We start from the raw sequence: 15,585 nt of genomic DNA on the forward strand, positions 1-15,585 counted from the left end.
CACTCCTGTGATATCGGACCTTGACCGTTTCGTGTCCAAATTTCGCCACACCCCCTTCCGCCCCCGCAAAGGACGAAAATCTGGGGCATCCACAAATCTCAGAGACTATTAAGGCTAGAGTAACCAAATTTGGTATCCGCACTTCTGCTAGATCTCACTATAAAACGTATATCTCAGAATTTCGCCCCACCCCCTTCCGCCCCCACAAAAGACGAAAATCTGTTGCATCCACAATATTGCACATTCGAGAAAACTAAAAACGCAGAATCATAGATAATGACCATATCTATCAGATTGCTGAATCTGGATCAGATCGGATCATTTTTGTAGCCAAAAGCAGGAAATCAATTTTCAGTGGCTACGCAGCGCCCGACGTCACGCTCAGACTGATTTTCTGTCTCTCTCGCACGCACTCTTTGTCGTGTGGTTCAATATTAGCGGCGTCTGCCGCAGGAGAGCCATACTGACTTAGTATCGGGTATAACTGTAGAGTTGCGGTGTCCGCAGCAACTCACAACGTTCCACCTCGTTTTTTATTGCATATAGCACATTCCCACAAAATCGTACTCTCTGTACATCTTTTTGTATTTATTTTTGCATATCTGTTTAGAATGTTCAGTGTTTGTGGTAACCCCAACTCAAGTGGCAGTCAGTATTTTTTCCACCATTCCTGTTACGTCAGCATCAGCAGAGCGTTGCCAGTCGGACCGGATCTAGGGATCAAGAGGCTCCACAGGAAGCGGGGGGCTGTGTCCCAAATGTTGGAGGAGGATTAACCAAAGAATACTGTTCAATCGAAAAATTATATAAATTAATATTCAAATGATCTCTTATACCTCTTCTCCAATGATGCTCTTAGAGCTTTTCGGCTCCGGCTCCGGTTCTGGCCCCAGTTGTTTGACATTGGTACTCTGTTGGTATTCATGGCATTCATGGCAGCGCATGTTGTTGCCTGCTTGTGGAGTAAGCCAGAAGGCACGCGAAGCAGCAAACCAAACCAACGAAATCTGAAAGCAGCTCAAAAGAGGGGGAAGTAAAATAAAATATAGCAATGTTGAGCAGAATCAAGGATTCAGCTCAAAGGCAGGACCAAGGCAGCAGAAAAGACAGAACAACAAAAACAATGACAAGATATTCCCAAGATACATATAGTGACATATCCATAATTCCCCACATCCCATACACATTATGTTTATGTACAATTCATCCACCCCATCCACACAAGTAACAGGACCCCACTCAAGAATCAATAACTGTTTCTTCCCATACTCCAAGCTAGGGCCCCCCATAATATAAACAATGGACCACATTGTTTCATCAACATTAGAATCACGCCACTCTCGAGAAATCGATTCTTTAGAATCACGCCACTCATGAGGACCAATCAAAGCTAGACATAAAACCAAGGAGTATCACATTCCTAGCTCCGTCATGTAATGCAACACCGATCGCCAGCAGTGGATGCCTTTCATCAAAGCCGACGCATCCCCAAATATCGATCCAGGCACGTACGCCACCGACACGAAGATGCAGCCGAGGAAAGCAACGCCCGAAGCCAGAGTCGGGAGTTCCAAGAGAAGGGCTCATGGAAACTAGCCAGCAGCAGAGAGATCAGTTCCGTATGAGACAAGCAGACCCAAAGTCAAGTCGGGGAATTCATTTAAATCTTGTGACATAAAGATATTTAAGTTGTAAAATAAAAGTCTTTTTTAAAAAACTTAATATCGAGTTGCGGATATTTAACTGGCGCAGTCGGTAGGATTTCGTTTAAAATTAACTCCTATATTTCGGTAATGGTCAGCTTGTGTAATTTCTAATTACTGTGATCACGTAATCCCGGAATCGTTAATAAAATTGTGAAATCCGCCAAAGAACCTATGTGTTACGAGCACATACGATTTGCAAAACTAAAATTAAGTGAACTGAAGTAAGCGGAGATAGTGATCCACCAAGAACAGTGAAACACTAAATACAAAATCAAAAAACTTACAAGTGAACCAAAATAAAGTTAAAAACTACTGAAAACAAAACAAAACCCAATCAACACCAACAACATGGCGTTACCACCACTATCATTGAGCGAAATCCACTTGAACCAGGCACTGCTGTCGATCAGACAAATACCTGCCTATGACGGTTCATCTGGACAGCTAAGCTCATTTATCAAACGAATCGAATATGTATGCGGATTATATCCAACTGAAGATCTTCGCCAACAAAGGATCCTATTTGGAGCGACCGAGATCCAACTGTCAGGAGAGGCACAACGCATATCGCAAATGATACAACCCAACACGTGGCTCGAACTGAAGACGGCGCTGATCAACGAGTTCAAAAATCACACACCATATGAAGAACTCTTACGACAACTATACACCACCAGATTCAACGGCAGTCTTCGTAAGTTTATAGAAGAATTAGAGATAAAAGCATTATTAATAAACAATAAGCTAAACTTAGAAAACATACCAGAAAATAATGTCATTTATAAAAACGCTTTGAACAACACAATTAAAGATGTCATTACTCGAAAACTTCCTGACAGAATGTTCATGACCTTAGCAAGAAAAGATATTACCACATTGTCTAATCTTAAGAAGGCAGCACAAGAAGAAGGATTGTACGAAGCTAGTACAACAGATTCAGGTACAAATAAAGATCAATCGAAATCGTCTCAATCAAATCGAAAGAATGTTGGAAACTATTATCCAAATTATAATACTACTAACTATCACAATCAAACTCAGAGTTCATCTGGAACAGGTCAGACTAATCGAACAAATCAAAATCAAAATTCCCAAAATCCTGGATTATACAATGAGTTCAAAAATTCCTTGAATCAAGGTAGGGCTCAGAATCCATTCAATCAGCAAATATCTCAAAACCAAGCTAGTGGGAGTGGACCCAACCAACCTACTAAAAGAGGGAGGGAGAGCCAGAGTGGCCAAACGAAGATGGACGTAAATTTTCATCAAGCCGCCTCGGAAGAAACCGAGAAGGACCCTATATAAACATTACCATTAATAAAAGAATATTAAGGTGTATCGCTGACTCGGGATCATCGATCAACATCATGAAAGAAAATAATACAGATTCCGAGATAAAAGACGATAACCTTACGGTCCATACCATCAATGGACCTGTCCGTTTAACTAAGAGTATAATGAGGAATGCGAACAAAACATGTCCGTCCGAACAAAAGTTCTACATACATAACTTTTCCGAAAATTATGATATTTTATTAGGAAGAGAATACTTGATGGCAAGTAAATCCGTCATCAATTACAGAAATGACACTGTAACACTAGGAGCTAGGTCGTACCCAATCATTCAGAGTGGAGAAGCTATTGAAGCCGGCAAGACCGCACAGAAGTGCACTGATCCCTCTACAAAAGAAGAGAAGATCGCACCTAAGTGCCTTGACCCATCTCCAGAGGGAGATCAATACTTCGCTTCCGCTCTAGACAGTGAATTAAGGGAATGTAATCAATTAAGATTGAAACACTTAAACGACGAAGAGAGGGAAGAGTTAAAGAAGGTCTTATATGAGTTTAAGGATGTGCAGTACAGAGAAGGTGACAATTTGACTTTCACAAGTACAATCAAGCACGAGATCAAAACTAAACATGAAGACCCGGTCTACAGACGACCATACAAATATGCCCAGATATATGATCAGGAGGTAAACCAGCAAATCAAAGATATGATCAGGCACGGAATAATTCGAAAGTTGAATTCTCCTTACTGCTCGCCCATATCTATGATTCCGAAGAAGATAGATGCTTCAGGAAAGCAAAAATATCGAATGGTAGTAGACTATAGAAGTCTAAATGAAATAACAGTTAAGGACAAATTCCCAACTCCACGAATGGATGAAATCCTAGACAAACTAGGTAAATGTCAGTATTTTACGACAATCGATTTAGCAAAAGGTTTCCATCAAATACCCATGGAACCTAGCTCAATCCCCAAAATTGCGTTCTCCACTAAGCATGGACATTACGAGTTCACTCGTATGCCCTTTGGGCTAACCACTGCCCCAGCAACCTTCCACAGATGTATGAACAATCTGCTAGAAGAGTTAATCTTCAAAGATTGCTTTGTATACTTAGATGACATCATTATATTTTCCACTTCATTGGAAGAACACTTGTTGTCACTAAGGAGAGTATTTGGAAAGTTGAGAGACGCCAACTTGAAGCTACAAATGGATAAATGTGAATTCATGAAAAAGGAAACTGAATTCCTAGGTCATGTAGTCACTACTGAAGGAATAGTACCAAATCCAGGCAAAATCTCTGCCATTGTCAAATTTCCAATACCAGAAACGACTAAACAAATAAAGTCATTCTTAGGTCTGTGCGGGTTCTACAGTAAATTCATTCCTAATTTTGCAAACATAGCAAAACCCATGACACTCAAACTAAAGAAAGGAGCTGTCATAGACCCCAAGGAAGAAAAGTACGTCGAGGCATTTGAGAGACTAAAAGTACTCATCACCTCAGACCCTATCCTTGCGTTCCCAGACTTTGACAAAATGTTCACGGTAACAACCGACGCTAGTAACATAGCATTGGGAGCGGTTTTGTCACAAGAACACAAACCGATCTGCTACGCTAGCGGAACCCTAAATGAACATGAAATAAACTATTCAGCCATCGAAAAGGAATTATTAGCGATCGTATGGGCAACCAAGTATTTCCGTTCATACCTGTTCATAGAACATTCGAGATACAAAGCGATCATAAACCCTTGATTTGGTTGAACAAGCTCAAGGAGCCAAATATGAAATTACAAAGGTGGAAAATAAAACTGAATGAGTTTGATTTTAAAATGAAATATCTACCAGGCAACGAAAATCATGTAGCTGATGCCTTATCAAGGGTAAAGATTAATGAAAATCTCCTTGGAGAAGCTTCCAATAGCGTTGGTGTAACTGTACATAGCGCACAGGAAGACAATCTAAATCACATTGCTATCACGGAAAGACCAATTAACTATTACAATCGGCAAATTGAGCTAATAAAAGGCAATGAAGATAAGGTAGAAACAATTCGTTATTTTCACAAGCTAATCATCAAGAACACGTATAAGGAAATGACTAACACCTTAGCGAAGGATATAATAAAGGAATATCTATGCACCAAAAAGAGCGCATTATATTTCCATAACGAAATAGATTTTCCTCCATTCCAAAAAGCCTATTTAGAAATCATTAATTCTAACAATATAACCAAAGCTATTAAATCAAGCACGAAACTCCTAGATATTCAGAATTACGCTGAGTTTAAAGAAACCATATTAAAGAATCATAAAGGCTTACTCCATCCAGGGATAGAGAAAACCGTCAATTGGTTTAGGGGAAAATACTATTACCCGGATTATCAAAAACTAATCCAAAACATCATAAACGAATGTCCTACTTGTAATATTGCCAAAACAGAGCATAGAAATACGAAGTTGGCATTCGAAACTACACCGGAAATACTGAACATCAGAGAGAAATACGTCATAGATTTCTATATGGTTGGTAACCAACAGTTCCTATCATGTATTGACGTATACTCGAAGTTTGCCACTCTTGTAGAAGTAAAAAGTCGTGACTGGTTAGAAGCAAAAAGAGCCATCATGAACGTTTTTAACGAGATGGGCAAACCAATTGAAATCAAAGCCGATAAAGATTCAGCTTTTATGTGCACAGCATTGAAAGCATGGCTGAATGCGGAAAACGTCAAAATAGAGATCACTTCCAGCAAAAATGGAATATCTGACGTAGAAAGATTTCATAAAACAGTAAATGAAAAATTAAGAATAATATCTAGCGAGGATAACCCAGAAGATAGATTCACGAAGTTTGAATTAATTCTTTATACTTATAATCATAAAACCAAACATAATACCACAAATAGGACACCAGCTGATATATTCATTTATGCAGGCTCACCTGATTATGACACCCAACTAAATAAAGTAAATAAAATCACTCAATTAAATAAAAACCGCATAGAGTATGAAGTAGATACCCGCTATAAACTATCACCTCTAGTTAAGTCTTAGGTAACAAATCCTTTCAAAAGGACGGGCGAAATTAGACAGGTAGACGAAAAACATTATGAAGAAAAGAATAGGGGTAGGAAAATAACTCATTATAAATCAAAATTCAAGAAAAAGAAGAAATCTAATAGAAGCAAATATAATAACTCCAGAGAAACCGAGGAAGTTAATGGAATCGGCGAACTTCAACACAATTAAAATCCTCATCTTCCTCATAATTACCATCGTAATGGCACAGGGCCAAAACATAGAAATAAATCCTATAAAATCCCAAAACGGATATATGATATTCAAAACTGGATCGATTAACATACCTATCAATTACGAATACCATTATCTAACTGTTAATGTAACTAAAACCGAAGAACTATACCAAAATTTATTAACGCAAGCCACTAAATTCCAGGACATAATCCAAATAAAATATATAGTAGACAAATTGCAAAGAGAAATGAACGGGCTAAAAATAACCAAAAGAAATAAAAGAGGCCTAATCAATATAGTAGGAACAGCCTACAAATATCTCTTTGGAACACTAGATCAGGAAGATAAAGTCGATTTGGAACAAAAAATAGAAAATTTAGCCAGCCATAGCATTCAAATGAATGAACTAAATTTGGTAATAGATGCAGTTAATAGCTGAATAAACGTTATAAACAAACTAAATGAAGAAAAAGACAGGAATCAACAAATAGAAATTTTGATATTCAATCTACAACATTTCACAGAATATATCGAAGATATAGAACTAGGTATGCAATTAACTAGGCTCGGTATATTTAATCCAAAATTATTAAAACAAGACTACCTGGAACAAATAAATTCTGAGAAAATACTAAATATAAAAACCTCCACATGGCTAAAATCCGATACCAACGAAATTCTAATAATTTTCAACATTCCCAAAGACATTACAAAAGTACCAATCTATAAAATCGTTCCGTATCCAGACGAATTAAATAACATGTTAACAGATATGACATACGACAAGTACTACATAAAAAATGAAGAAGTATTTGTTAAAGAAACTAGATTGAAAACCAATGACAATTGTATAAAAGGAATTTTAATGCAAATTCCCACTAAATGTCCATATTCCAAAACTTTTCAAAACTTTCAAATAAACTTTATTGAACCCAATATACTAATCACATGGAATCTTCCAAAAACAACGCTAAACCAGAATTGTGTAAACCAAGAAATCATAGCGGAAGGAAATACCATTATAAAAATCTACAACTGTTCAATCCAATTAAATGAATTTACAATATCAAACACAATGTTAGATTTTGCCCAGAATGTTTATGTATGTAATTTATGTATGTTCCTTTAATTGCATCCGTTATGAACTCTAAGTTGGATTACTTTGTAAGCTAATTTACAGTTTGATTTTAATTCTAGTTTATATAATTCGTATTTCAATTTTCTTTGTGTATTATCTTATGCTCGGCATATAAAAAATATAAAAAAATAAGTATGTATACAGTACATACAAAGACATAATAAATATACGAGAAAGTTTCCATATTGGTGAGCCCCGTAGCAACAGTCTGGGATGTGTTTTCTTCGGGCGTGTCAGATATTATTGGCTTTTCTTTCGTTCAATAATAAAACCATCATTAGAACTTTCATGGACTTATTGGAAATGCATCCACTGCAGAGCTTAAATACTATTCCAATATGATTTTTCCGTAATGCCAGGGTACTATCCAACCAATGCGAAAAGTGTATGCAGCACCGGAATCCTTGAATGAGATAACTTGTTGGTTAAATGAAAACAATTTGGCTTCACGTATCTAACATTACCTGAATTTATAGAGGTAGGTACATATCCAGGGGCATTCTGAAATTAAGATATGCATAATTGCAGTTGGTTTTCTGTTGACTTCATTGAAACCACATAACTAAACTTACCTGTATGGTACAACCACTCTTGTGTTTTAAGAACATTCATTCTCCCGGTGGGTGTATTCGATTCTAGGCCTTGGTCCGTCTCGTATTGCGCCGCTTCTGCCTCCGAAATCGTAAGGGCCTGATGACGCGCCTGGAACTAATACAAATCGGGGTTTGAATTATAACAATGATGGGCTTCCGTATGCGTCGCATCACTCAAGTCCGGATGGCTGAGCAAGAGCTGTATGCTGAGACCCACCATGTTCCTGCGCTGCAGCGTCATGTAGCCCCAGAGTATGTTGGGAGAGCCCGTTCCCATATCCTATTTTCTTCGCCTGAAACGGTGCACTTCTAGATTAGATAATTTGGTTTTGGTTGCGGTTTTCCCCACTGCATTTTCTTAGGGCAGGCCGTAAAACCGTACAGCGGGTTTTTGCGCCACAACGAGCAGCTCTCTCCATCAAATGGTCAACAAATGTCGTAGTTTTCTTTACTTTAGTTTCAATTTTCTTGACAACTTTCTCGACTCAAACAGTTGATGGTGAAATTGACACTTCTGCTCCGCTGCATGAGCCGTCAGAATATTATTTAATAAATTATAATTGCAAATATTTCCACGCTTTGTCAATGAACATTTCCAACACTACAACCAGATACCGCATTTAAACGATAAATATACCGTCAGCCGATAGTTGATCTAGTTACTGCAGCTTTTATTTGTTTATTGCATTTATTGTTTATTTTTTTTTTATTGCATATAGCACATTCCCACAAAATCGTACTTTCTGTACATCTTTTTGTATTTATTTTTGCATATCTGTTTAGAATGTTCAGTGTTTGTGGTAACCCCAACCCTAGTGGCAGTCAGTATTTTTTCCACCATTCCTGTTACGTCAGCATCAGCAGAGCGTTGCCAGTCGGACCGGATCTAAGGATCAAGAGGCTCCACAGGAAGCGGGGGGCTGTGTCCCAAATGTTGGAGGAGGATTAACCAAAGAATACTGTTCAATCGAAAAATTATATAAATTAATATTCAAATGATCTCTTATACCTCTTCTCCAATGATGCTCTTAGAGCTTTTCGGCTCCGGCTCCGGTTCTGGCCCCAGTTGTTTGACATTGGTACTCTGTTGGTATTCATGGCATTCATGGCAGTGCATGTTGTTGCCTGTTTGTGGAGTAAGCCAGAAGGCACGCAGAAGCAGCAAACCAAACCAACGAAATCTGAAAGCAGCTCAAAAGAGGGGGAAGTAAAATAAAATATAGCAATGTTGAGCAGAATCAAGGATTCAGCTCAAAGGCAGGACCAAGGCAGCAGACAAGACAGAACAACAAAAACAATGACAAGATATTCCCAAGATACATATAGTGACATATCCATAATTCCCCACATCCCATACACATTATGTTTATGTACAATTCATCCACCCCATCCACACAAGTAACAGGACCCCACTCAAGAATCAATAACTGTTTCTTCCCATACTCCAAGCTAGGGCCCCCCATAATATAAACAATGGACCACATTGTTTCATCAACATTAGAATCACGCCACTCTCGAGAAATCGATTCTTTAGAATCACGCCACTCATGAGGACCAATCAAAGCTAGACATAAAACCAAGGAGTATCACATTCCTAGCTCCGTCATGTAATGCAACACCGATCGCCAGCAGTGGATGCCTTTCATCAAAGCCGACGCATCCCCAAATATCGATCCAGGCACGTACGCCACCGACACGAAGATGCAGCCGAGGAAAGCAACGCCCGAAGCCAGAGTCGGGAGTTCCAAGAGAAGGGCTCATGGAAACTAGCCAGCAGCAGAGAGATCAGTTCCGTATGAGACAAGCAGACCCAAAGTCAAGTCGGGGAATTCATTTAAATCTTGTGACATAAAGATATTTAAGTTGTAAAATAAAAGTCTTTTTTAAAAAACTTAAAATCGAGTTGCGGATATTTAACTGGCGCAGTCGGTAGGATTTCGTTTAAAATTAACTCCTATATTTCGGTAATGGTCAGCTTGTGTAATTTCTAATTACTGTGATCACGTAATCCCGGAATCGTTAATAAAATTGTGAAATCCGCCAAAGAACCTATGTGTTACGAGCACATACGATTTGCAAAACTAAAATTAAGTGAACTGAAGTAAGCGGAGATAGTGATCCACCAAAAACAGTGAAACACTGAATTAAAAATCAAAAAACTTACAAGTGAACCAAAATAAAGTTAAAAACTACTGAAAACAAAACAAAACCCAATCAACACCAACAACATGGCGTTACCACCACTATCATTGAGCGAAATCCACTTGAACCAGGCACTGCTGTCGATCAGACAAATACCTGCCTATGACGGTTCATCTGGACAGCTAAGCTCATTTATCAAACGAATCGAATATGTATGCGGATTATATCCAACTGAAGATCTTCGCCAACAAAGGATCCTATTTGGAGCGACCGAGATCCAACTGTCAGGAGAGGCACAACGCATATCGCAAATGATACAACCCAACACGTGGCTCGAACTGAAGACGGCGCTGATCAACGAGTTCAAAAATCACACACCATATGAAGAACTCTTACGACAACTATACACCACCAGATTCAACGGCAGTCTTCGTAAGTTTATAGAAGAATTAGAGATAAAAGCATTATTAATAAACAATAAGCTAAACTTAGAAAACATACCAGAAAATAATGTCATTTATAAAAACGCTTTGAACAACACAATTAAAGATGTCATTACTCGAAAACTTCCTGACAGAATATTCATGAGAAGATATTACCACATTGTCTAATCTTAAGAAGGCAGCACAAGAAGAAGGATTGTACAAAGCTAGTACAACAGATTCAGGTACAAATAAAGATCAATCGAAATCGTCTCAATCAAATCGAAAGAATGTTGGAAACTATTATCCAAATTATAATACTACTAACTATCACAATCAAACTCAGAGTTCATCTGGAACAGGTCAGACTAATCGAACAAATCAAAATCAAAATTCCCAAAATCCTGGATTATACAATGAGTTCAAAAATTCCTTGAATCAAGGTAGGGCTCAGAATCCATTCAATCAGCAAATATCTCAAAACCAAGCTAGTGGGAGTGGACCCAACCAACCTACTAAAAGAGGGAGGGAGAGCCAGAGTGGCCAAACGAAGATGGACGTAAATTTTCATCAAGCCGCCTCGGAAGAAACCGAGGAGGACCCTATATAAACATTACCATTAATAAAAGAATATTAAGGTGTATCGCTGACTCGGGATCATCGATCAACATCATGAAAGAAAATTATACAGATTCCGAGATAAAAGACGATAACCTTACGGTCCATACCATCAATGGACCTGTCCGTTTAACTAAGAGTATAATGAGGAATGCGAACAAAACATGTCCGTCCGAACAAAAGTTCTACATACATAACTTTTCCGAAAATTATGATATTTTATTAGGAAGAGAATACTTGATGGCAAGTAAAGCCGTCATCGATTACAGAAATGACACTGTAACACTAGGAGCTAGGTCGTACCCAATCATTCAGAGTGGAGAAGCTATTGAAGCCGGCAAGACCGCACAGAAGTGCACTGATCCCTCTACAAAAGAAGAGAAGATCGCACCTAAGTGCCTTGACCCATCTCCAGAGGGAGATCAATACTTCGCTTCCGCTCTAGACAGTGAATTAAGGGAATGTAATCAATTAAGATTGGAACACTTAAACGACGAAGAGAGGGAAGAGTTAAAGAAGGTCTTATATGAGTTTAAGGATGTGCAGTACAGAGAAGGTGACAATTTGACTTTCACAAGTACAATCAAGCACGAGATCAAAACTCAACATGAAGACCCGGTCTACAGACGACCATACAAATATGCCCAGATACATGATCAGGAGGTAAACCAGCAAATCAAAGATATGATCAGGCAGGGAATAATTCGAAAGTCGAATTCTCCTTACTGCTCGCCCATATCTATGATCGTATGGGCAACCAAGTATTTCCGTTCATACCTGTTCGGTAGAACATTCGAGATACAAAGCGATCATAAACCCTTGATTTGGTTGAACAACCTCAAGGAGCCAAATATGAAATTACAAAGGTGGAAAATAAAACTGAATGAGTTTGATTTTAAAATGAAATATCTACCAGGCAAAGAAAATCATGTAGCTGATGCCTTATCAAGGGTAAAGATTAATGAAAATCTCCTTAGAGAAGCTTCCAATAGCGTTGGTGCAACTGTACATAGCGCACAGGAAGACAATCTAAATCACATTGCTATCACGGAAAGACCAATTAACTATTACAATCAGCAAATTGAGCTAATAAAAGGCAATGAAGATAAGGTAGAAACAATTCGTTATTTTCACAAGCTAATCATCAAGATCACGTATAAGGAAATGACTAACACCTTAGCGAAGGATATAATAAAGGAATATCTATGCACCAAAAAGAGCGCATTATATTTCCATAACGAAATAGATTTTCCTCCATTCCAAAAAGCCTATTTAGAAATCATTAATTCTAACAATATAACCAAAGCTATTAAATCAAGCACGAAACTCCTAGATATTCAGAATTACGCTGAGTTTAAAGAAACCATATTAAAGAATCATAAAGGCTTACTCCATCCAGGGATAGAGAAAACCGTCAATTGGTTTAGGGGAAAATACTATTACCCGGATTATCAAAAACTAATCCAAAACATCATAAACGAATGTCCTACTTGTAATATTGCCAAAACAGAGCATAGAAATACGAAGTTGGCATTCGAAACTACACCGGAAATACTGAACATCAGAGAGAAATACGTCATAGATTTCTATATGGTTGGTAACCAACAGTTCCTATCATGTATTGACGTATACTCGAAGTTTGCCACTCTTGTAGAAGTAAAAAGTCGTGACTGGTTAGAAGCAAAAAGAGCCATCATGAACGTTTTTAACGAGATGGGCAAACCAATTGAAATCAAAGCCGATAAAGATTCAGCTTTTATGTGCACAGCATTGCAAGCATGGCTGAATGCGGAAAACGTCAAAATAGAGATCACTTCCAGCAAAAATGGAATATCTGACGTAGAAAGATTTCATAAAACAGTAAATGAAAAATTAAGAATAATATCTAGCGAGGATAACCCAGAAGATAGATTCACGAAGTTTGAATTAATTCTTTATACTTATAATCATAAAACCAAACATAATACCACAAATAGGACACCAGCTGATATATTCATTTATGCAGGCTCACCTGATTATGACACCCAACTAAATAAAGTGAATAAAATCACTAAATTAAATAAAAGCCGCATAGAGTATGAAGTAGATACCCGCTATAAACTATCACCTCTAGTTAAGTCTTAGGTAACAAATCCTTTCAAAAGGACGGGCGAAATTAGACAGGTAGACGAAAAACATTATGAAGAAAAGAATAGGGGTAGGAAAATAACTCATTATAAATCAAAATTCAAGAAAAAGAAGAAATCTAATAGAAGCAAATATAATAACTCCAGAGAAACCGAGGAAGTTAATGGAATCGGCGAACTTCAACACAATTAAAATCCTCATCTTCCTCATAATTACCATCGTAATGGCACAGGGCCAAAACATAGAAATAAATCCTATAAAATCCCAAAACGGATATATGATATTCAAAACTGGATCGATTAACATACCTATCAATTACGAATACCATTATCTAACTGTTAATGTAACTAAAACCGAAGAACTATACCAAAATTTATTAACGCAAGCCACTAAATTCCAGGACATAATCCAAATAAAATATATAGTAGACAAATTGCAAAGAGAAATGAACGGGCTAAAAATAACCAAAAGAAATAAAAGAGGCCTAATCAATATAGTAGGAACAGCCTACAAATATCTCTTTGGAACACTAGATCAGGAAGATAAAGTCGATTTGGAACAAAAAATAGAAAATTTAGCCAGCCATAGCATTCAAATGAATGAACTAAATTTGGTAATAGATGCAGTTAATAGCTGAATAAACGTTATAAACAAACTAAATGAAGAAAAAGACAGGAATCAACAAATAGAAATTTTGATATTCAATCTACAACATTTCACAGAATATATCGAAGATATAGAACTAGGTATGCAATTAACTAGGCTCGGTATATTTAATCCAAAATTATTAAAACAAGACTACCTGGAACAAATAAATTCTGAGAAAATACTAAATATAAAAACCTCCACATGGCTAAAATCCGATACCAACGAAATTCTAATAATTTTCAACATTCCCAAAGACATTACAAAAGTACCAATCTATAAAATCGTTCCGTATCCAGACGAATTAAATAACATGTTAACAGATATGACATACGACAAGTACTACATAAAAAATGAAGAAGTATTTGTTAAAGAAACTATATTGAAAACCAATGAAAATTGTATAAAAGGAATTTTAATGCAAACTCCCACTAAATGTCCATATTCCAAAACTTTTCAAAACTTTCAAATAAACTTTATTGAACCCAATATACTAATCACATGGAATCTTCCAAAAACAACGCTAAACCAGAATTGTGTAAACCAAGAAATCATAGCGGAAGGAAATACCATTATAAAAATCTACAACTGTTCAATCCAATTAAATGAATTTACAATATCAAACACAATGTTAGATTTTGCCCAGAATGTTTATGTATGTAATTTATGTATGTTCCTTTAATTGCATCCGTTATGAACTCTAAGTTGGATTACTTTGTAAGCTAATTTACAGTTTGATTTTAATTCTAGTTTATATAATTCGTATTTCAATTTTCTTTGTGTATTATCTTATGCTCGGCATATAAAAAATATAAAAAAATAAGTATGTATACAGTACATACAAAGACATAATAAATATACGAGAAAGTTTCCATATTGGTGAGCCCCGTAGCAACAGTCTGGGATGTGTTTTCTTCGGGCGTGTCAGATATTATTGGCTTTTCTTTCGTTCAATAATAAAACCATCATTAGAACTTTCATGGACTTATTGGAAATGCATCCACTGCAGAGCTTAAATACTATTCCAATATGATTTTTCCGTAATGCCAGGGTACTTTCCAACCAATGCGAAAAGTGTATGCAGCACCGGAATCCTTGAATGAGATAACTTGTTGGTTAAATGAAAACAATTTGGCTTCACGTATCTAACATTACCTGAATTTATAGAGGTAGGTACATATCCAGGGGCATTCTGAAATTAAGATATGCATAATTGCAGTTGGTTTTCTGTTGACTTCATTGAAACCACATAACTAAACTTACCTGTATGGTACAACCACTCTTGTGTTTTAAGAACATTCATTCTCCCGGTGGGTGTATTCGATTCTAGGCCTTGGTCCGTCTCGTATTGCGCCGCTTCTGCCTCCGAAATCGTAAGGGCCTGATGACGCGCCTGGAACTAATACAAATCGGGGTTTGAATTATAACAATGATGGGCTTCCGTATGCGTCGCATCACTCAAGTCCGGATGGCTGAGCAAGAGCTGTATGCTGAGACCCACCATGTTCCTGCGCTGCAGCGTCATGTAGCCCCAGAGTATGTTGGGAGAGCCCGTTCCCATATCCTATTTTCTTCGCCTGAAACGGTGCACTTCTAGATTAGATAGTTTGGTTTTGGTTGCGGTTTTCCCCACTGCATTTTC

General features: G+C 37.4%; 2 protein-coding genes across 4 annotated transcripts in view; one reads left to right on the forward strand and one right to left on the reverse strand.

Annotated features, from left to right (window-relative positions):
• The window catches only part of LOC108163215, a 147,883-nt gene that overhangs the window by 57,087 nt on the left and 75,211 nt on the right, over positions 1–15,585 (forward strand). The window lies entirely within an intron of this gene.
• Positions 14,595–15,561, reverse strand: LOC117187016. The gene is made up of 4 exons (XM_033388633.1): positions 15,445–15,561; positions 15,207–15,342; positions 15,099–15,135; positions 14,595–15,037 (listed from the first exon to the last, which is right to left on the reverse strand). The coding sequence occupies exons 1-4, from the start codon at positions 15,502–15,504 to the stop codon at positions 14,956–14,958; spliced, it is 315 nt and encodes a 104-aa protein (XP_033244524.1). The 5' UTR covers positions 15,505–15,561; the 3' UTR covers positions 14,595–14,955.

Source organism: Drosophila miranda, chromosome XL (genome assembly GCF_003369915.1).
Source record: "Drosophila miranda strain MSH22 chromosome XL, D.miranda_PacBio2.1, whole genome shotgun sequence".
In the NCBI taxonomy this organism is placed as follows: domain Eukaryota; kingdom Metazoa; phylum Arthropoda; class Insecta; order Diptera; family Drosophilidae; genus Drosophila; species Drosophila miranda.

What these genes read in the sequence shown, in the direction of transcription:
- LOC117187016 (XM_033388633.1), bottom strand. Translation starts at nt 15,504, where the DNA reads ATGGGAACGGGCTCTCCCAACATACTCTGGGGCTACATGACGCTGCAG. An exon ending in CGCTGCAGCGCAGGAACATG is followed by an intron (nt 15,343 to 15,444) that starts GTGGGTCTCAGC and finishes GATTTGTATTAG; the next exon opens with TTCCAGGCGCGTCATCAGGC. An exon ending in ACCTACCTCTATAAATTCAG is followed by an intron (nt 15,038 to 15,098) that starts GTAATGTTAGAT and finishes ATCTCATTCAAG; the next exon opens with GATTCCGGTGCTGCATACAC.